This window comes from Daucus carota, chromosome 9 (assembly GCF_001625215.2).
Source record: "Daucus carota subsp. sativus chromosome 9, DH1 v3.0, whole genome shotgun sequence".
Classification (NCBI taxonomy): Eukaryota; Viridiplantae; Streptophyta; class Magnoliopsida; order Apiales; family Apiaceae; genus Daucus; species Daucus carota.
This window is the reverse complement of record NC_030389.2, coordinates 38,113,752-38,136,538: the sequence shown is the minus strand read 5'-3', so window position 1 is coordinate 38,136,538 and position 22,787 is coordinate 38,113,752. Positions and strand designations below refer to the sequence as shown.

The window sequence follows — 22,787 nt, the reverse complement described above, 5'->3', positions numbered from 1 at the left end:
AGTCCAACAGTGTCCTAGTTAGAGCCCTAAATATAATATAAAAAATTATGTCCTAATAATTTAGGACATATTCTACTAACTTCAACTCCAACAATGTGCCTTATTTTCACTATATGTTTAATATTTTATTATTAAAAATTCACTTTCATCATTAAAACATAACATAAAATAGAGAGAGAAAGAAAGTGTTGGTAAGAATTTATTATAAAATATGAGATAGGGCAAGGAGAGAGAGTGCCTCAAAAATAGGGCTTGAATGGGTTGTCCTAGTGATATAGGGCATCACTAGGACATTGTTGGATCAAGTTTTTTCATCAAATGCCCTATATTATGACTTAGGACACTAAATAGGGCAGCTGTTGGACTTGCTCTAATAGCATGTCTTAAGTAGCTGGGAGTAAATTTTTTATATTATTTTTGATGAGTATGATTAAGACTTAAGAGATTGTTGGAGATGCTCTTAGGGGCGTGAATGTGGCGAGGAGTACATAAAATTTCGTTTGGTTGCGTTTGAGAATATATTTAATTTTAAATTTAGGATTTCAACATGATTTGAGCTGTCATTTCAAACTATTAGTTTTGTATTAATATTCGAATGTCGTGAATTTCGAATAAAATTCAAATTTCTTTTCTTTTTATCCAAATATGTCATTTAATCAAATTCAGAATTTCAAATGAAGTTAAAATTCGTAGGCATGCTTGGTATATTATAGCCTATATATTTTCGAATCATTTGTATTAAGTACATGTATTTAGATAAAGAGATAATAATGTTGTGGAGTATTTGGTTGGGGTGAATAAAAATGGAAGAAACGGAATAAAATTTGAACTATAATTTAATTAAATGTGTAATAATTTTATTCCCTCCACCCTTCCATTTTTATCACCCTAAACTAGAGTTAGGCTCTCCGGTTTATAGATGAATGCTCCATTCTTTATTATACCTATTTCTTTTATCTATAAATGCTTCATTCTTTATTATACCTATTTTTTATTCAAATCTATTCATTTTTTTCGAGTCCTCCCTTCTGCCCTCTATTATTTCTTTTTATTCGTCAGCCCCACCAAACACAACATAAGAAGGAGAATGTGAATAGGATTCTAGCGTAACCATACATTAACAACTCAAGTGTGGTTGAATAATTCGAGTTAACAGTAATATACAGACAATATAAACCAAAAGAATGAAGATAATATCATCCATAACCAAAACAGGCAGCAATACTCAGATCAAATTGTTATTGCTGAATCAAAACCAGGATTACTAGAGCTAATACGAAAGACGTCGAGACTGATGAGTGCAATCTGTAAGAATTGCCTGATGGAAGTATTCTTGGGAGTGAGCATTCCTCCCCGTTGAAAAACACTTTTGTAGGGAACCCATCTCCAGCGGGAATATTAATTCCTGGAGTTTTTTTCTTCGTGAAAGATATTACAGACTGTTGTTTCCCTGGCACCCTCGGGTCCCTATCAGGTCTGGGTGCGTCTGTTTCACCCACCAGATAGTTTAAGCCAGGAAGACCCTCCATGAAAATAGTATTGTTGACACCATTTAATGCACTTCCGTTAAACGAGTACACCTCCTTGAACCCTAATGCTGCCTTATCCAGTTCCACAGCAGCAAACCAGTCGACGAATGCCTCGTCCTCCCAGTTAAATACTGTCATTCTTGCAGACCATCCACCTCTGTAGTCTGTCAATAAATGCCAGTTAATGCTGACACCACAATTATCTCCACAAGGCAATGGATTTGACACTGGCAGATGTTTTATATCAGCCCAAGCCAAACTCATTCTGGTCCGATTCTCAAAAGGAACTAGAAGAGCTTGAGATGGTAGAAGAAGAGCCGAGGCACTGGTACTACAAGTACGGGCAGTGTTACTTGGACAGCCACAAGCACAGGTCTTGCATGGGATAATAGATTCATTATAATAAGCAGAAAATGACACACAGCATCTAGGACTCGATCCCTTCGCCTGGGTGATGTTGCACACCACTTGCCAGCTTGCAACTGCAGTTGAATCTGATAAACCACTTGGGTCTGAGAAACGGCTAGGACTAACACGAACTGGAGGACCACATACATAATCCGGATTCAGTCTGCCACTAATTTTCCAGTTCTGTGGTGGACTGAGCTGGGAACGGTTAAGATCTGGTGGCATCTTATAGACTTGCATTTGGAATGCTGATATAGATTTGCTTGGGTCCATAGTGGGCGGCAAAATTGTCCCATTCCGGCAACAGAAAGGCACTAAACCGAGGGCTGTGTCGTTGGTTTTGGTTAGTGGAAGGTCAACAATAGTTGGCCGTCTTTGACAGTTCATAACTGTCGAGAAGTCCATAGTCTTGTAGAATTCACCCTGTCGGCCATATATGCAATTGGATGAATCAAGGACTGAGGGATAAGCTCCTTTCATAGTATAGATAAACTCATCTCTCATCCAATCCCAATTTAATTTCCAATTATCAAGACGGCCAAGAGGATTGTGATTTGAGATTGTAACATCTGCCCAGTAATACGATTCATATGTTTTGGTCACATCATACATTATTGTAAGATCACCATCTTGCCGACGCAAAAATTCTTCATCTTCGGTGACGTTGCTCTTGAATTTAGGGTCTTTTGTACAACATAACTCCATTTGGTTCTTACCTGGAAAAGATGAAACTTATATAAGCAAAACAATGATAAAATATAGCTCAACAAAGAGGTCAAGAAAATATAATAGAGATAAAACAGTTTAACCCTGTCTGAGTAATTTAAAAATCTTAAAAATTATACTAGCAACAAAGATTCATGTTCAGATTCATATGAATGTAAGAACCCAATAAAGAAGATAAAAAAACTAATATTAGATAACAACCACCTAAGATTCTTGTATATTTGCATTTGCTAAAGAAATACAGCAGAAATAAGAAGTCATACTGCAAAATTAATACAGCAGAAATAAGAAGTCATACTGCAAAACTTATAAGCTAAACTAGAAGCATGTTACAAAAATAAACATGCTTCTAGTTTAGCTTATAAGTTATAGTTTATTGCTTCAGAACCATTCAATTCTGCCTAATTTCCTAGAGATTCAAGATATAGCACGTATTGGAGCTTATGAGATATAAGGCAAACAGCATGCTACCAAATATTGCTGTATTAGACCCCTATATATTATCTGATACCAATCAAGATGTACGCGATAACAGTTGATCCTACAAGAGCAGGCCCGGCCCAGAGGGAGGGCAACCAGGGCGACCGCCCAGGGCCCAAAAAATTTAGGGGCCCAAAAATTTTATAATTTATGTATTGTTATTAATATATATCAGTCCTGTAAGCCTATTTTATCCTAAGTGACTACGTCCGTACCTAAACTAATGGTACTATCAATCATGCACTAACAGATAAATGTCATCAAACATTTGTTTAATCTTTTTTTTCTTACATCCTGTACACTTTATCGTTAAATTTGATTATTTTATAGTTATTTTTTTACGGAAGTTGACTAAAATTTGAGTTTGCATTGCTACAAGGTCATATTTTATCAAATTTAGTGAAGTAAAAAAAAATAGGGCCCATTTTCTTCTTTCGCCCCTAGGCCCTCAAAAGGTATGGAACGGCCCTGTACAAGAGAAACACTATTTCCCTTAAAAACACTCTCCTCCATTAGAGGTCTTGATTCTCATTTAAATATATTCATGCTGTTTTACAATATCCCCATGGCAATGTGTAAAGATTAGCCAGCAACCACTTTATCATGACACTAATCTTAAAATTTACCACATTGAAGACAAAGTCAACTGAGGGGAATAAGGTGCCAAAACTTTTGTGTATAATATATATAGGGTCATATTTGTCAACAAACAAGCTACAAATCACTCACAATCACACAACTACAAATCATCTGCACTCTGTAATACATCTGAAGTTTGCAGAATAAATCACTCCGTGATTAAAGGAACACAAACATATCCCGAATTCAAGAAATTCTCATCGACATGTCTAATTTGTTTACAAATTGACCTAATAGACACAATATATCTCAAACAAAAACAATTCAACTTTCAAGATTTAAATCTTTTCATACTAATCTTGTACTGATACACACACCTCTGTTCAGATCAAAATTAATTCTAAAATCATAGTGATGTGTAGATATCAGCAAGACAAGCAATCTGGATGCAAAACAAATTGCTACTTCCAATCATACAATTCACTACTAATTCAAATCATCACATCCAACCACACAAATCACTAGTGATTCCATCTAAATCACCACTTCTCACTTCCCATTCCAATAATAAGCACTAACAAAAAAACCCGAAAATTCGAAAATCACAAATTAAAGGACTAACAAAAAAAACCCGAAAATCGAAAATCACAAATCAAACAAGTGATCAGAAAATACCTTGAAGAGTAGGCTTAGGACACAGAAATCCATCATTCACAAGAGAAACATTACTAGGCAAAGGAAAACTCCCAGCCCCCACCCCAAACTCAGTCCCAACCAAATCAACCTTCACAGACATCTGACTCAAATCCCCAGCAGTCTCCACCCCAGTCTTCAAATCAGCATTAGGGTACCCCACAAAAACACTCCCATTCCCCACTTTCCCAGGCAAGCTCGTCCCATCACTCAACACAGCATTGCTTGCACTCACCAAAACCTCCTCATTCCTAAACCCCACAAAAACCCTCCAAGATTTCAGCTCATCAAGCCCATTATTCACCACAAAGAGACTCGATTCGAATCTATAAGGCTGATTCCTCTTCTGGGTCGGTGGGATCTTCTTCACTGAGGTGACTGTGTAGGAGATGAAGATTTCGTTGCAGGTGGCGGAGGACGGCGGTGGGGCCACCGTCGGCTGTGGGGCCGAGATGGGGAGGAGCAGAGCTATGGTGATGATGAAGAAAGTAAAGAGAGCCATGCTTGTTTGAATTTCAAAATGATTGTAAGAATAAATTGAATTTTTATATGTGTGTGTAACATGCGTGTGAATAATGTCTAAGTGTAGACAAGTAAATAAACCTAAAACGCGGATGCGGAAAGTGTCTGAAGAGGAACAGCTTGGGAGAAGCTGTCTAAATGAACGGTGTTTTGTTCGAATAATTAAATGTACATTAGTTTTGGTGAGTTTTTTATTCTTGTTAGTAGAGTTCGTGCGTGACCGTGTTAGATTTGATGTGAAGCGTTGGCGTGTTTGAGTGGGTCGCTCGTTGTCAAGAAAAAATTGATTCGGTTACTGATTTATTTTTGTGGACGTGTATTAATTTGGAGGTGGTCCTATTCTTTTTTTTTTTTTTTAATATGAGAATAAATCTCAACGAGGGCTCCGGCAAGATCTTGACCGAGGAGTTCCTTTCATTCAAGAAAGTTTATCATCTCACCTTCGGACATGCAAGATGACCGAGGACACTTAGATAATATAACTTAATTGTCAGAAAACACCTTTCTTCTGGACAACCTGAAATAAAAACACAAGGTATCATATCTCAGTAACAAGAAATAACAATGTTTAAATTTTAATGTTTACGAGTTAGTAATGTTGTATAATAATGTATAATAATATCTTTTCTAGAATGTCGTGATAAATGATTTTAATTAAGTGATTATATGTACTTGAAATTTTAATATTGTAGATATTGGGTTTATTGTATTAATAAATATTCGGATTAATAAAGAACAAGTCTTTAATCAATATATACAAACTAATTTATGCTGGCTAGCCCAATAGAAGAAAATGTTTATAGCTTAGCAGTATTTAAATTTCGAAATGTAACACTGCTTTTTTAATTCCCGTTTGGTTTGGACCGTTGGACCATGAGAGTGACAAAAGCTAGACTTGCCTTTAACTTGAATTTTCAAAAATCAAATACTAAAAGGTGGCCCTGCTGGGAGAGCAGAACATGCTTCTTTATCGGCTTCTTTTAACCCGTTTGTGTAAAGAAATAAGAATTAATTTTAAGAAGCCGCGAGAAAGAAGTTGAAAGTAGAAAATGCTAATTTTTTTTTACAACTTCTACTTATTTTTCAAATATTTTCACAACTTATAATTATTAATTTATTTCTCACACTTTTTTATTTTAATTAAAAAGCCATTTTTTGAAGTTAACTCAAACGCGTTCCTGTACATGTGTATAAAAGCCAAGCTACCGGATCTACCATAGTATATATCACTTTATTATATCTGGTCCGAAGACCTCGTTACAATCTAAGTTAGCAAATATTTAAAAAAAAATTGTATATTATATTATTAATAAATTCTCGTTGATTAAAACTGCTTTTTTCAGTTGAAATTGTAATTGATCTTTTAGACAACTAGTTGAGAAGCCGCGCGTTGCGGCGGCCTATAAAAATCATATTAATAATTCAATATTAATATTTGTAGAATAAAATAATTTTGTTGTTGTCTATTAAAAGTATATTAATATATTAGTGTTTCAAAATTAATATTTGTAGGATTCAATAAATTTTTATTATAAAAATCTTGATTTAATACCAATACTAATATATAAAATTGCAAATTTGGACTATAATTCATAATTAAAAAAATGAAAATAAAAATACACATAATTAACAATTTATAGCATGACGAATCTTAATTTTATTTGTTTTTTTTAAAAGTAATCACGTTCTTCCATTGTCACCTTCCTCCAATTTTTTTTGGATCGATTGTGCACAAACACATCTAACTTAAATATGTGAGATAGCGGTCTATAACTACCACCTTACTTGTAACAACTTTTATTTTTTAATACTGTATAAACAAATTTTACTTAAAAGTTTTTTGAGCGGTGCAAATTGATAATGCATGAATAATTTTTTCCTCTATACAAAGTAAATCATATAAAAATTAACAACAACAAACATGTCTGATGAACAAAACAAATATTATGAAAGAATAACCACAAACATACATCACTAATAGTTAATTTATTGATATCAACCATCAATATCATGTCAAGACTATATTCTTTTCCCGTGTTTGGATTTGTCGACTCCAATATAGCCGGTCTATAACTACCTTTCCTTGCAACAACCTTTATTTTTTTAGTACTGTATAAACAGCATTCACTTATCGTTGCAGAAGAACGACACCTCCGAGTTAGAAATCGAGCGAAAGACTATCACCAGAGAGAGATAGGGTTGTAGTGTTGAGAGAGAGGATGTTGTGTTTAGATGATCCAAAACCCTACGATCTATAAGGGTATTTATAGGTGTAGAGAGACTTGTGTGCTACTCTTTCCCATAATTAAATAATCTGAAACAAAATCAGATTAAAACTTTCAAGCTATTATATTCCATAAATAATTTGTATTTCCCATAATTAAATAATCTGAAACAAAATCAGATTATAGTTTGTATTTCCCATAATTAAATAATCTGAAACAAAATCAAATTAAAACTTTCAAGGTACTATATTCCATAAATAATTTGTATTTCCCATAATTAAATAATCTGAAACAAAATTAGATTAACACTTTCAAGCTATTATATTTCATAAATAATTTGAAACAAAATCTAATTAAAATTTTCAAGCTACTATATTCCATAAATAATTTGTCTTTTTCATAATTAAATAATCTGAAGCAAAATTAGATTAAAACTTTCAACAAACTATATTCCATAAATAATTTGAAACAAAATCAGATTCTAAAACTTGCTTCTAATGTACCCGAAATTAAAAAAGGAAGTTCTAATTTTTGATATTTTTCATCCAAAAATTCCAGAAAATTAGAAAAATAGAACGGAGCGATGTGAGAGGCGCCGCCTACACGCCCCTCACTTCTCCTTTATATAAGTATATTGATTTTTTTTTGTGTGGACCCTTAGGTATTAAATTTTGTGCAAATACTTGTATACAACTTTCTTAATCAGGTTGTTTACTGAACTCTTTTATTTACTTTGATTTTTCTTATTTAAATAATCTTTCTTTATTATATTGACGTTGCCACTTATTTAATTAGTTGGACTTATTTATAGATACATCTTATTATATTGAAATTTATATCATACTTGATGACGGTTCGTGCTTATACAAAAATATAAATTTTTGATGGATTTTGGACATACTTGACCGCATCGTGATCATACACGAAGATGATTGAATATCATTTAAGATGTATTTGATCATTTTTAGATGACTTTATTTGGTTATATGTCTAATGAAATGATTTATTTTATGAAATCAGATTTATTCGTATGTTTTGACCTTTTCAAATATATAATATTGATAATATTTATATTCTTAATTGCAGGTATTCAGATTATTTCGAATATAAGTTCTACTTACATGTCTTTTGACTAGATTATAAATTCTTTCGAATAAATTTTTTCCCAAACTCGGGAGTTGATGGTTGATCGCCGCCTTCTTGTTCTGGAGGCTCTCTGGCGGGGGAGGGACTTGCTATCTAACCCTCTCTCCCGGCGTATGTGAAAAGGAGTGACAAACTCTTTTTTGTTCGGTCATAGGTTTGTTCAAAGAACAAGAGCCGGCTTCCTTAAATCCGTTGTTCGTCAGTTGCTCCGTTATAGAGCGGTCACTGTTAACTGACTAGTCGGGTCGTAGGTTCGAATACAGAGAATTCTATCTTATACCTTGTACAATACTACTCACAAATAAAAAATTTGTTTATTGAATTAGTTATTTTGAATGAAAATATTTGATGAATAGCTCTTTATAAACAAAATAGAGATTATTGCACTTTGTAACCCTAGACTTTGGCTCATTAACAAATCAGACCTCAAACTTTGAAACGTGATAGTTCTTAACCCTAAGTTTCAATTAGATTATCTGTTTGTAATCCTGGCCCATACATCCGTTAAAAACAGCCGTTAACTTTAATTGTTGTAGAAGTAACTGCGTGTATATTATTTTCTAACAGCTACTTTACCCCTGCGACCCCTTATAGTTTATGTATCATATTATTTTGAAATTATTTCTGAATACACATAACGATGTAAAAAAATTAAAATAAATTTTAAAATAAGTAGTTGTGAGAAACTAATATACACAATATTACCTCTCAAACAATTAAAGTTAACGGTTGTTTTTAACGAATGTGTGGGCCAGAGTTACAAAGTAAATGCTAATTGAAACTTAGAGTTACAACTTACCACGTTTCAAAATGTGGGGTCTGATTTGCTAATGACCTAAAGTCTGGGATTACAAAGTGCAATAATCTCAACAAAATACATGTCAAACATCTAACGCTGCCTTATCAAAATTAATTCTTTTTTGTCCAAATCTCTTTTTTATCCGGTAAAATACCAAACACATATATTATACAACTCATGCCCTAAAAATGACTCGCATCCATTGTTCCAAGTTGGCGATTAGTTATGATTAATCATTAATTAATTGATATTTCTTTACTTGTCGAATTAAATAAAATTCCGATTATTTATTTAATTATTTGAATAATTTTCAATCAAATTAAATAATCTCTTATTAATTTTTATTCTGTATCTTAATTGATTAAATCTGATTTTTATTTTTTAAATTATTGATCCCACTTAATTTACATGGCCATGTAACAACCAAAAAAAATAAGGCAAGCTCACCGGAGATGGATCTAGCCAGAGTAGGAACGATGGAGGGGGTAACCTAGCAAGCTCAAAGGGGAACAGACTGGGCAGTCCAGGGGATAAGGAAGATAGCTCGCAAAAAGGAAACTCCGCGGATGCTCTGCAACAACAACTGGATAAGGTCTACCAGCACTGGTTTCTTCTCGAAAACGACTATGTATCGGCAATCAGGAAAGGGAATTTGAGCCTAGTCCCAGGAGCTTTGGCGAGAGTTGATTATCTTGTAGGCGTCGTTCCTAAAGATCTGCTTTCCGAATGCCTAGAGGGAGATGAAGAATCACTATGGGGTCTTCATCGTTTTCTTTACAACAACGGATGGTGGGAAAGGGCCCGGCTTCTCAAAATAAGTTTAGATGAAGGTCCGGAGTGTCCAAAAGGGTCTGACCCTCTCTTTCAATTTCTTCGTGCTAAGGTACATCTGATTCACCCTAATACTCGTCAATTAGCTCTTGAGGGAGACAGTGAAGGTATACGTATGGCCCTAAATCAAATTCACTATGGTTCACTAAAAGAAAGGGCACCACGGAAAGGGGTTGCTAAAAAACCCCAAATTAACCCCCAGTCGAAGCCCAAAAAACTATCTATCAGCTCACAACTGGAGGTTGCGAAGAACTTCATCCTTAGCTTTGAACAACTGATAGAACCCTCGGTCTTCAAAGACGCGTTGCAAGGAAATGAGAAGGCTTTGTCCTTGGCTCTTGGACAGATCCACCACAAAACCCTCCCGGCAGGTCCTAAATCCTTCAAGGAGGCAATTCTCTCTCCCTCCGCGGCTACACCGCTTCGTGCTGAAACCCCCACCAAGGTCAGTACACCTTCTGGTCCAGCCTCAATCTTCTTTACTGGTTTTGATGATATGGTTAGTGTTCCTTCATTGTGGCAATGGTTCAAAAGAGCTAGAACCATCAAGGACATAATACTACCCAGGAAGAGGGATAAGTTTGGCAATCGTTACGGTTTTGTCATCACCCGAAATGTAGAGGAAGCAAAGAAAATCATCGGATCTCAGAATGGGAAAAATTTAGGCAAATATGTTATATACCTGGCAATGGCAAAAAAACCAAATAATTTCGCAAACCGGGACCATACCAAGAGTTCAACCAACACATATCCAAAGCCCCTCAAGGTTGCGGAAGCACCCCAATCAAAAGCTTTCAACTGCAAGTCCGAAGGAGGAAATGGCCCTGCCATCGGTTCCCAGGATCGCATTTCTACAGCAAGGAGAAAGAAGAATCAGAGGGACAACATCGCTCAATTTTCAGAGGGAGTCGAGGACAAAGAGCCTTCCAATTTTGTCAATCTCTCCTATGATACTGAACTGTCAAAGGAGTTAAAAAATTGTGTTCTGCTTATCACAGCCAAAAAAGAATCCGTTGGAAATGTTGAGATGATAGCGGAAGGTCTGGGTTTTAAGGAGGTAATCATCAGAGGTATCTCAAATACCAAGTTCCTAGCTTATTTCACTGAGGTGGCTAGTTTAGAGGAGGTTGATCTGGAGTTCTTAGGTCTGGGTTTCTTGGAGGTACGCAAGATTAAAGAGGATGATCTAATTGTACCACGACAGGCCTGGGTAGAACTCAGGGGACTCCCCTTGTTGGGTTGGACTGAGGCAAACTATGCTTTATTGCTGCGCCCTTGGGGCAACATTATCCATTATGGGCGCACTCTAGATGATGATGCTTTCTATGTTACACCAAAGGTGCTGATTGAGACGGCATCACTGGAGAAAATTGAAGCTACAACTCAAGTCGTCATTCTAGGCAAGAAAAGACCTATACATATTGTGGAAACCTATGGGACAGGACAAGATTTGCCAGAACCCTCAAGTGGGGATTCAATTCCAGGAGTAGACTTTCATGTCTTTAACACTGAAATGGACTGTGGCCCTGAAACCTGTATCCTCCAATCCACAGACACATTGAACGACAGTGCAAGCGAGGATCATGGGACTTCGGTTAATGCAAACTCAGATACGAGGGATGACAATGGAAGTGACACTGGAAGTGACAATCATGAAGATTCTACAAACTATGAAGACGGAGCAATGCAAGAGAATGCTGACAACTCGGAAGGGGAGGATGGATCTTGCATCAATCCAGCAACTCCAAGAACAGAATTCCAGGCTAATCTGGGAAGCATGGACTCTGAAACCAAACAACCAATAGCTTCCCCTGACATGGAGATACTCACGTCTAACTGGATTCCTAGGGATAAGGACTCTTCTCCATCTCTACTTCGGTCGGTGAGCGAGGATAGCAAATCAATGGTTGAGAATAATGGAGACCCGGAACTATCAGACTCATTCACTATTTCCAATGGCGTTCTCAGAGAGCTTCAGAACCTCAAGGTTCAAGTAAAGAGGGGGCGACCTAGAAAATACAAACGACCTCAGTTAAACAAGCACTTCAAATTACCCAGACGTAAGAAAACGCGGGGCGAAGGACTTCAACAAATTTCTCACTTCTTCTTAAATTCAGAACATGATGAGGCAGAGGCTATCTATGAAACAGGTGTGCTGATGGGATTATTACCCCTAAATTCAAAGGCAAGTTCTTTGGAGCTCATCAAGGAGAATCTGAAGTAAGCCCCCGTCCTCTCTATTTCCATCCCACCCTTTGTTTTTATGGATTTACAAACCTTCTTAACATGGAATGTAAGAGGTGCAAACAGCACAGCTAGTAGATTCTTAATCAGGAAGCTAATAAGTCGGTCAAAACCGGCAATTGTCTGTTTACAAGAAACCAAGTGCATTTCATGGACGGAGAAAAACCTGAGATCTCTTGGTATGCCATCTCCGTACGGTTGGATTGAATCCCCCTCTGTTGGTCTGTCTGGGGGGCTGCTCACTCTTTGGAACAAGAATACTTTCTCAATCTCCTCTTCCTTGTCTACATCCAATTGGTCTCTCATAAGAGGGTCTCTAGTAGTGGACAATAGTCATTTCTTGCTGATAAATATGTATGCCCCCCAGTCTCTAGCGGCGAAGAATAGAGTTTGGACGGAAATTCTTGAGGTTCTAACCGGGGCCACAGAACCATTTGTATTACTTATGGGTGACTTTAACGCAGTACGCACAAAGGAAGAAAGGGTTAACTCAATCTTTAACTCTAGAGAGAGTTCTTCTTTCAATAACTTCATTTCAGCTTCTGGTCTCCTGGAAGTACATATTGCCAATTCTGTTTTCACGTGGTATGGCCCTGGAAATAAATGTAGCCGTCTCGACCGTGTCTTTGTATCTAGCGACTGTTTTGAGCTAGGGAATTGGTCCCTATCAGCTAAAGACAGAGTTACATCTGATTATAGGCCTCTTTGTCTCTCGATAAACCCAATTGATTGGGGTCCAAAACCAGTTAAACTCTTTAACAGTTGGCTTGAAGACCCTCACTTCACTTCTTTCCTAAGGCACTCTTGGTCTAATTGTCGATTGAAGGGGTTTACACAGAAGTTTAGAAGGCTACGTGAGGTGGCGAAGTCATGGGGAAATTTGGAGTTCGGATCAATAGATGAAAAAATCAAGACTCTGCAATCACAACAGAACAAAGCTGATGAAGATCACGACCATACCAGTCTTCAGTCGAATCTCAGGGATGAACTAGATAGATTAATCAGGGTGAAAGTGGGGGCCCTTTGCCAGAAATCTAGATTAAACTGGGAGCTCAAAGCGGAAAGAAACACAAAATTCTTCCACAGGGCTATAGCAAAGAGGAACCACTCGAACAATATTATTTCTCTGGTGAAGGACGGTAATTTGATCTTCAAACCTATAGAGATCAAAAACTTCCTTTTTGACCATTTTAAATCTCTACTTACTCGACCTCTTTCGGACAATATATTCCTCCTGGGGAAGGGTCTACTACCTTCGTTATCACCTGAGGAAAAATATGACCTGATCAAGGCTTTCTCGCTACAAGAGGTTGAAGATGCCCTGGCCGCCACAGATGGCACTAAAGCGCCGGGCCCGGATGGTGTTAATGCGGGTTTTCTTCGCTCTCTCTGGCCTGTAATTCGCGCAGAGGTTATGCAATTCTTCTCCTCTTTCCACAGCCTTCATAACATCCCAAAAGGCTACAACTCTTCGTTCATGGTTTTGATTCCGAAAGTCATCAATCCCTCTTCTCCTTCCCAGTTCCGCCCAATAAGTTTGATGAACTCCATAATGAAACTCCTTTCCAAAGTAATGGCTAGGCGCCTCAAAACTGTAATGAACTCCGTGGTTGGACCCTCTCAGTCTGCCTTCATTCAAGGCAGGCATATCTCAGATAGCATAGTAATCGCAAGTGAAGTCATCCATTCCTTGCAGTCCAAAAAATCAGTTGGTATGGTATTGAAAATCGACTTCGAAAAAGCTTTTGACAAAATTCGATGGAGTTTTGTCTTTGAGGTGCTAAAGTGCATGAACTTTGACCAGAAATGGGTGGATTGGATATCTGCGATTTTTGAAAGCTCAAAGATTTCTATCCTTGTAAATGGCACTCCTTCGGACGAATTCACTCCCTCTCAAGGTCTGAGACAAGGGGATCCCTTATCCCCGCTCTTATTCAACTTGATAGGTGAAGTTCTGGCGAAACTGTTAGAACGAGCAGTTGACCTCAAAATCATCTCGGGTATTCCGATCTGTGAAGGCCTCAAACCCATTACTCATTTACAGTTTGCTGACGATGTAATCCTCTTCCTCCATCCTGGTCCGAGCTCTATGGTAGGAATAAAACGAGTTCTACAATGCTTCCAGATTATTTCGGGCCTAAAGATTAACTTCTCAAAAAGCGCTCTTTATGGGTATGGACAATCTGAGGTTTTCACAAGAAAATGGGCTTCTTTCTTGGGTTGTGAAGTTGGCAATGGTCCTCTAAAATACCTCGGAGCGACCTTGGGTTCATCCCCTACCTCCATTAATTACTGGTCCCCCCTGCTGCATAAGTTTCGCTCTAAAATAAAAGCCTACAATTCCTCCACTCTATCTTTAGCTGGGAGAACGGTTCTTCTTAAATCAGCAGTTGACAGCATCCCAACTTATTGGTTTAGTCTCTTCAAAATTCCAGCGACAGTGCTAAACAATTTAGAAAAAGTCCGGCGTCAATTTCTGTGGAGTGGAACGATAGAGTCAGACGCCGGAAGAAAAATGCATTGTCTGAGTTGGGATAGAGTATGCGCACCTAAGGTGCTAGGAGGGCTAGGCTTAACTCCCTTACGACAACGAAATTTTGCCTTGTTAGCGAAATGGGTCTGGAAAGCCCATAAAGAAAGGGACAGTCTCTGGAATAAAATTATATCTGCTAAGTATGGTAGAGCCTGGAATTTCGATATTAATCTTCTAAATCCGAAAGGCTGTTCTCCTATCATCAAGAGTATCGTTTTTACTCATCAGTGTTCCCCCATTTCTTCCCTTCTCGACAGACGTAGTTTCAAGTGGGTCCTGAGGAATGGATCCTCGATCCTGTTTTGGGAGGATTGGTGGTATAATGATGAACCTCTTTGTTCTAAATTTCCTAATCTATATGGTCTTGCCGCTAAACATCACCTCTCTGTCTGCGATTTTCTATCCTTCTGGGGGGATGATAATCTCTGGAAACAATGCCCTCTTGCCATCCATCCAGCTGATTTTGGCTCGCTCTCTACTTTGCTGCTTTCTATTTCCTTAAAACCTGGCTCGGACATTCTGATTTGGTCTCATTCTGCTGGCCCTTTTACCACTAAGAGCTGCTATCTTCAAATGCACAAGCGATCAAATTTCTCAGGTCAAGCTAATCGTGTATGGGATGTAATCTGGTCAAGTAAGGTTCCCCCAAAAATCAAATATTTTTTATGGAGAGTCCAATGGAATAGTCCCAACTAGAGCTTTCTTGCAGACTCGCATTCAAGGTTTTATTAGCTCTTGTCCTTGGTGTAATTCGGCCGCTGAAACAGCAACTCATCTCTTCTGGGACTGTGAATTATCGAGATGGGCTTGGGGTTTTGTGAGTAAATGGTGGAGTCTGCCTAATCTTCTTCAGGAATCTTCACAATTTTCATTATCAAGATTGCTGAATTTCAAAGTCTCTCGACAGGCGAAGCGCATATGGATTATAGTGGTGGCTGCAGTCTTATGGACAGTTTGGCTAGCTAGGAATGAACTTGTCTTCTCCAAAGTCAAGGTCAATAAACAATCCTTGACGGAACTGATCTATATTAGAACTTCAAAATGGGGTAAAGCCTCAGGAGTACTAAACTATGGTGACACTCCCCTATGGAAAGTCCACCCTCAAGGGGCAATAGCTCTCCATACTTTTAAAGAGTGCAGTTCCTTCTGGCTGCATAAGAGACATGGTTTCGATTTTATTTGTGCGGTGGATGGCGCCTGGGGAACTTCAGATTCTGGTCGACTTGGTGGAGGTATTGGAGGTACCATCCACAACAATCAGGGCTCTCTGATCTTGTCCTTTTCCGGTCCCGTCTCTTCCTCGAACGCGCTCCACACTGAAATTGAAGGGATACTCTTTGTTATCTGATACCTTATCAACTACAACCTCACTTCTTCGCGTTCAGTTATCTGCTCGGATTCGACTATAGGGGTGAATGCGTTTAACAAGGGATTACATGTCGATTTTCCTTTGCTAGACCCGGGTTTTAGTTTTGAGCATCTACTGAATTCTTCTATCTTTATTCAGTTTGTCCCGCGTGAACTAAATGAGAACGCGGACTCTCTTGCTAAAAAAGGTTTGGGCCGCCCAATCATGTCAGCCCATTGGACTGGTGCTGTCTAATGGCCCACTACTCTTTCTTTCCCAGTCTGCCTACTGATAATTGCAGAGTTTTGGGCTTTTTAAGTTTGTAAGTGAGCATAAAGTCCACAAGAAGCCTCGCATGCCACCTTTCTTCGTCCTGAGGATTCATAAAATCTAACCAAATCGTTTCTAGCAGTGCTTTTCTGGCAGACTGGATTGTGTGGTACGATTATAGGTAGTCCTTCCCAGTCACCTCCTTTATCTGCTAGTTCTCAAGCATTTTCTACAGCTCTCTGCAGTTTTTCCAGCCGTTTGTTTCCTTGGACAGTGGGTTTTGTCAGACCTTTTCAAATTTGCCGTCATTTCATCCTTTTTATCATGAGTTACATGCTCATCTCTCCCATACTCCACTTCATCTTTCTTTCTTCCTCTCTTTCTTTCTTCCTCTCTTCTTCATGGATGTTTTCTGGGAAGTTCCTCTTGTTGGTTTTGTCAAAATCAATGTCCATTGTGTTGTTGTTGAAAATCCTATGCCTAATGGGAATCGTAATGGTGTCGGGGTAATCATCAGAGATCCTACCGGGGAGAGACTCTGGGCTGCGTTAGGCTCCCTCTCTCACCTCACCGATGAGCAAGCTATTGTTACAGCTCTCCATGCTGCTTGTGAGCATGCCATCTCCAAGGGTTGGGATGCAACTCATATTGAAACCACCAGCCCTAGAGTGTATGATACCATTAGTCTCCAGGAGCACATCTTCCTCGACCAAGATCAACTTGAGGTCTACCGTAAACTCAACACTCTCTTAGCCAATAATTTCAAGGAAGGGCTCACTAAGAGGAAAGTAGCATGCATCCCTGGGTTTATGAATGGATCTGCGGAATATCTGGCAAACTACGGCCTGGCTAATGTAACCGAGTTTGGGGAAATCAACCATTCAGTTGGTGAGCTTGATCACTTCCTGGCAAGAGACATGGGGAGAACTCTCATCCCAGCGTCCCAGCTCCTCGACAATGGCGAAGTCGTGGATGGCCCTCCTCCTTTGAAGAAACAAAAGCTAGCTCCTGTTCTTCCGATGTACCGTTCCGACACTATGCAGGCTGATAAGGACATTGAAGAGGCGGTGAATAACACAGTTTCTGTAGGGGGCGCTGGATCCAGGGCTAAAGACTCCTTTCTCCATGCTCTGGCGGGGACCATGAACAATCTCACCCACAAGCTCTTAGCCACCCTTGATGGTATCAAAGGTCTTATGTCATTTGTCCAGGCTTCATCTTCCTCCTCTGCAGCAAAGCCTGGCCAGATTTAATCTCAGTTCGGGCACTCTTCCCAATCATGTTCAAGTCTAGTTTATTTCCAGTTCTTGTTCGATGTCCTCAGGTTTCTTTTCTTAGAACAGCTGCGTCTGTTTTTGTCTTACTAACTTAGTTGGTAGGTCCTTTTGTAAGAAACTCATGGACATTGTTTTAATACATTCTCTGCTTTTAAAAAAAAAAAAAAACAACCAAAAAAAATAATTTTACATGACCATCAGGCCATGTGCTCTATACGACGCTGGCAAATTTTAAATTTTGCTAATTTAATCCATGTAAGAAGCGCGATGGTCTTCGGTTAAAACTTAAAAGAGATAAACCTGAAAATAGAATGATAGAACGCTTAAGGCCCATCTTCTATATCAATATTTAGTGGTACTAGGCTTAAAAGGCCCAATTATCTGTATATAAATTAAGAAGCCATTGTTATTTAAATATTAATTTATTAATTTTGATGTCACTAAATATAGTTGCGATTATTAATTACATTTTTTGTGTAATCTTAAATACGGATGTATGATGAGTGTACATTTTTTAGGAGAATATTTAATTCATATTTTTAGAGCAATTTATGTTAAAACTGAAATGTATTTACGAAATAAATTCCTTATGATCACGAAAGTTTAGATCCTTGTTTAAAATATTAAGAAAATTTCGAAGGAAAATAAAAATAAAGGGAACGCAATACCGACCGAAAAAATGTATAGGACGTGTAAAAGTTTTAAATTGAAAAAGTATAGAGAGAAAAACAGCATGTGTCAAAAAGTTGTACCCAGTAAAAAAAGTTCTCCTGCTTTATTTAAATCACTTTTTTATACAAAATTTAAATATATTAAGTAATTAAAATTAAGACTTGCAAATTTTATTTTCAAAAATACGGTGCAACCTATAAATTAAGTATTGTCTTGCGACTTCAACCGTATTTTTGAAAATAAATTTAAACACATGTATATTTTTCTCTGAAAATTATATTTCTGTAGTAAAAAGCTTAAAAATTTAATATTAAGTGACTGATTTTCCTAAAACTTTAAAATATGTTAGGAAGAGGTCTTATCAGGATAATATTCTAACACTTAAATAAAATTTTTACCCAGAATCCCGCTGCTCAGGTTACGTAATTCGGGATCATAATTCTATCTAACCTGACTTCAGTTTGAAGATATGCGAGCATGCATACGATTTTATATATAAAACAAATTCAATGAGTTTTTTACGGTCCAACAAAGGTAATAATACAATCATTATATCGACCTACTAGTTTGACATTTAGTAAACTACATGCAGTTCTGGAGGTTGATTTCCATATGATTATGATTATGGATTTATAGTGGTGACTTTACATGGAGACCCTGATGATTTTTTTTGAAAGGGAAACCCTGATGATTTAAGATTGATATTTATAGATTTATCGAACAGCAACTTTTATTCAAACAGGAGCATTTAATTTACAACATATCCATTAAAAGTTTACCGGATCCTTTAACGATACAGAAAGTTTCATTTTGGAGGAAAACAGGGTAAATTTTAAGAAGGAAGAGTGTCATGTTGTTATTTGCTGTTGAGACACTTCATTATTTTCTTTTTCTTCATGTTATAAATAACTGATGGACATTTAAATAACTCACTTGTTTTGCATAAAATTTTCTAGTTAAGGATCTCGGATTGAAGATACTCTAAGTATAACAAAATTTGACGATAGAAATATAATTTCAATTGTTGCATAAATAAACACTTGCGAACATATTAAATCATCAAATTCCAGTTAGGCAGTGCCAAATCCCATAGTACCCTTCAATTATCTTCAATAACTTTACAAATGTAGCCCACCACCACAAAGAAAACACATAAACTTGTCGCCTGTCGGTGTCACTTTTTTAACAATCACTCGCATACTAGTAAAAAATATACAAACTTTACTACCTTTCCCCTCCTTTGTGCCTCATCCAAAGGAAAGAATGATAAACATAAAGATTAAAGTTCACATACTTATATACCGCTCGGATTCCTACTTTAGTCGTAATTATTTATATATAATTCTTAATTCATTCAAATATCTTGTATACAACAGATTATATTCCCTCCATCTCATTTAACAGTATATGTTTAGAACGAAGGACTCGGCACATATTTTAAAATTTTTATAAAATATGATTATATAAATTATTTTAATTTTTTCTTATGATATTTGATTCCTCTGTTTCAAATTAAATGTCCACTTTAAAAAAATCACACACTTTAAGAAAAGTGGATGTTCACAAATTATTTGCATTCAAAATATGTGGAGTGAGATTGATATAGGAAATATAAATAAGAGATATGTGGAGTAGAATTGACTTTGAAAATATAATTTTGCATTGAAAGCTGTTGAAGTGGACAAGTAATTTGAAACAATTTTTTTTTTTTCCAAAGTGTACATGCAAATTGAAACGGAGTAATATTTAGATTATATTTAAAACACAAAAAACAATTATATTTCATAAAAATCTATAATACATATCAAAATTTGATATCGAAAAAAGGTTTTATAATTAGATGGAACCAAGAGAGTATTAAATATTCACTACAACCTCATCACCACTCCCTCTCAACTCACTCTCCTTCACCAACCATGAAAATAACCACAAATTCTACACTCCCCCTACTCACTTTCTTCATAATCACTCTATTTTTTGCATCAAATGTAGCTTCAAATTCTTGGATTGGCTCAAAATATGAAGTTGCATGCACAATGTGCTCCGCTTGTGACAACCCATGCACCCCTTCCACCACATACTCCCCCCCGCCGCCGCCCACCTCCTCCCCTCCTCCGCCGTCTTCCTCCACCTCAAACTACCCTCCGCCGTCGAGCTCCGGCAACAACAATAACTACTACTACCCTCCACCACCGACTCAGCCATCTTACGGGACCTCACCACCGGGAAACACCGGCGTCTACTACGCGCCGCCGGACAAGTACTACGTACGGCCGCCGCCGCCAAACCCTATTGTGCCCTACTTTCCGTTTTATTACCACAGCCCGCCGCCACCTTCGTCTGCTCACGTTTCAAGAAGCTCCATTGTTGTCAACTTTGTGACTGTAATTTATGTTATAGTGGTTTATTTTTATTCATTTTGGTAATTTAATTATTATTAAAGTGAAAAAAATAAAGTGCATGTGTCAGATTCACAGATCTACAAGCTTGCAGGAACATGAACAAGAAGTCAAGAACTCTCATTGTCGTAATTTCCAACATTACCCTTGTTCAACGAGGATTATCCAAGAATTGTTGGTCTTTTAGGAGGCGATGAAGGGTAAAAGAGTAATATCACACCTGGCTCATCAAGTTTGTTTCTGCAAGAGTAAGTAATTCTGCAAATCAATGACAATTTTTATGCTTCTATCTGTTATAATTTCCATTAAAAATGATATTAATAGATGTACTTATAAGATAGTGATGAAGATGATGTAAGAAATTATATAGTGCAAATTTTTGATATATTACAATAATTACGATAATTATTGTAATGAAGCTGGTTGATATATATTGAACTTGTGAAGTGTTAATTTACTGGGAACAACTCTGTGGAATTCATAGCTAGTTTACCTACTCGATAGTGTTATTTGCGTAGGTGGGATATTATTAATAATTCAATTCAGTGTTTGTAGTAGTGAATGTAGATAGGAGGACATAGACAAGAGGGACCATTTTGGAGAAAAGGGAAGAAAATATCAATCACATGCAATTTGCTTTTCAAAAGGGGCATATTAAAGGTGGCACCATTCACTCTTTCTGAAATAGAACCAACTTTTTTTAGAATTATTTTAGTCCCGTTAATCATGATAAATAGATATTATTATTATTATTATTGTTATTATTATTATTATTATTTTCTTGTCATTGAAAATTGTGGTTTATGTATAATGATTCAACTGAGAACGTCTCCAACCATCGAAGACTCTTGGGTAAATGGTGACGTGGAATATCATAAATAAAAAAAAATTAACCAAACAGCTCGAAAAACTTATACTCCTAGTCTCCTACTATACCGAGCTCTTATTTATAATTTTAGTCAACCTTCTATATATGGCTAAATTTGTCGAACCTCTCCAAGTCTGTAAGAAATCTGTAGGAAGATTGCACATCATTTATTACCATATTGAATAGATATATTCTATTTTAACAATCTAAAATATTAACAACATACTATTTTTAAACTATAACTAACCAATATAGCCAATACCATGGAAGTAAAATGTCTTACAGGTTCAACAAATTTTACATAATATGCTGGTCCCATTTAACCAACGGTTATAACCAAGAGATGCTCTTATACAACTTAATTAGATTTTGGGAAACAAATATGCTTCAGCAAGGCATGTCATTAGATTTAGGTGTTCCACCTTGAGATATTTAAATATAATATTTATTCAAATTTTAAAATGATGATATGAACTATATCAAGTTTAATTATTTTTTATTAAAATTTTAATTAGTTACTCTTCATCATATTACTTTTTCTTTTGATTTTTTACACTTATTTAAAAATGTAAATTAACAAAACACATCTAAACATAATTATTTTATATAAAATTTATATTAAATAAAAATTTATAGTTTTAATTTTAATTTGATATAAGGATTAAAAGAAATTGTCGAGCATAATTATTACTTTTATACATTTTAATATACATGTAAAAAATATCAATTCAAATAAAAGTATGAAAAAATTAAAAATCAATTTAAATCGGATAGGAATGAAGAAATATAAGCCTTGCATAAAACTGGACTGACACAAGATACAGGAGTGTCAAAAGGCCGAGCTTGCGGAGGTGATGCGGTAGAAAATGTGAAGAGATTATAAAGATGACAAAAGGGCAACACATGGGGTGTGTGGATAATTAGCTGGATAGCATGCATTTTGATGATATGGGCCCCTTTGAAATTGGTAAAGTTAGGTGATATGGTAGGTTGATGGTATCATAATCCTATGATCCTATTACACAAAGGAGGACAAAAAGGTAAGAATTATTATTGAGTGGACAAGAGATAAGAGAGGTTGAACATAACCCTACCCACGGTAAAATTGAACTCATGTCATGCGAACCGGAGCATGGTCAATGGTGTCTTAATTTACTCCTAAAAAATAGAACAAAGTTCCATGTAGTACACATAATTACTGTAGTACCGTAGAGTAGTATCGTATATCATGTATGTTC

The 22,787-nt window shown here is 36.7% G+C and overlaps 1 protein-coding gene across 1 annotated transcript; it reads right to left on the bottom strand.

Annotated features, from left to right (window-relative positions):
- Positions 1–1,172: 1,172 nt before the first annotated feature.
- LOC108202892 (COBRA-like protein 7) lies at positions 1,173–5,107 on the bottom strand. The gene is made up of 2 exons (XM_017371495.2): positions 4,398–5,107; positions 1,173–2,653 (listed from the first exon to the last, which is right to left on the bottom strand). The coding sequence occupies exons 1-2, from the start codon at positions 4,915–4,917 to the stop codon at positions 1,239–1,241; spliced, it is 1,935 nt and encodes a 644-aa protein (XP_017226984.1). The 5' UTR covers positions 4,918–5,107; the 3' UTR covers positions 1,173–1,238.
- Between the last annotated feature and the right edge of the window lie 17,680 nt (positions 5,108–22,787).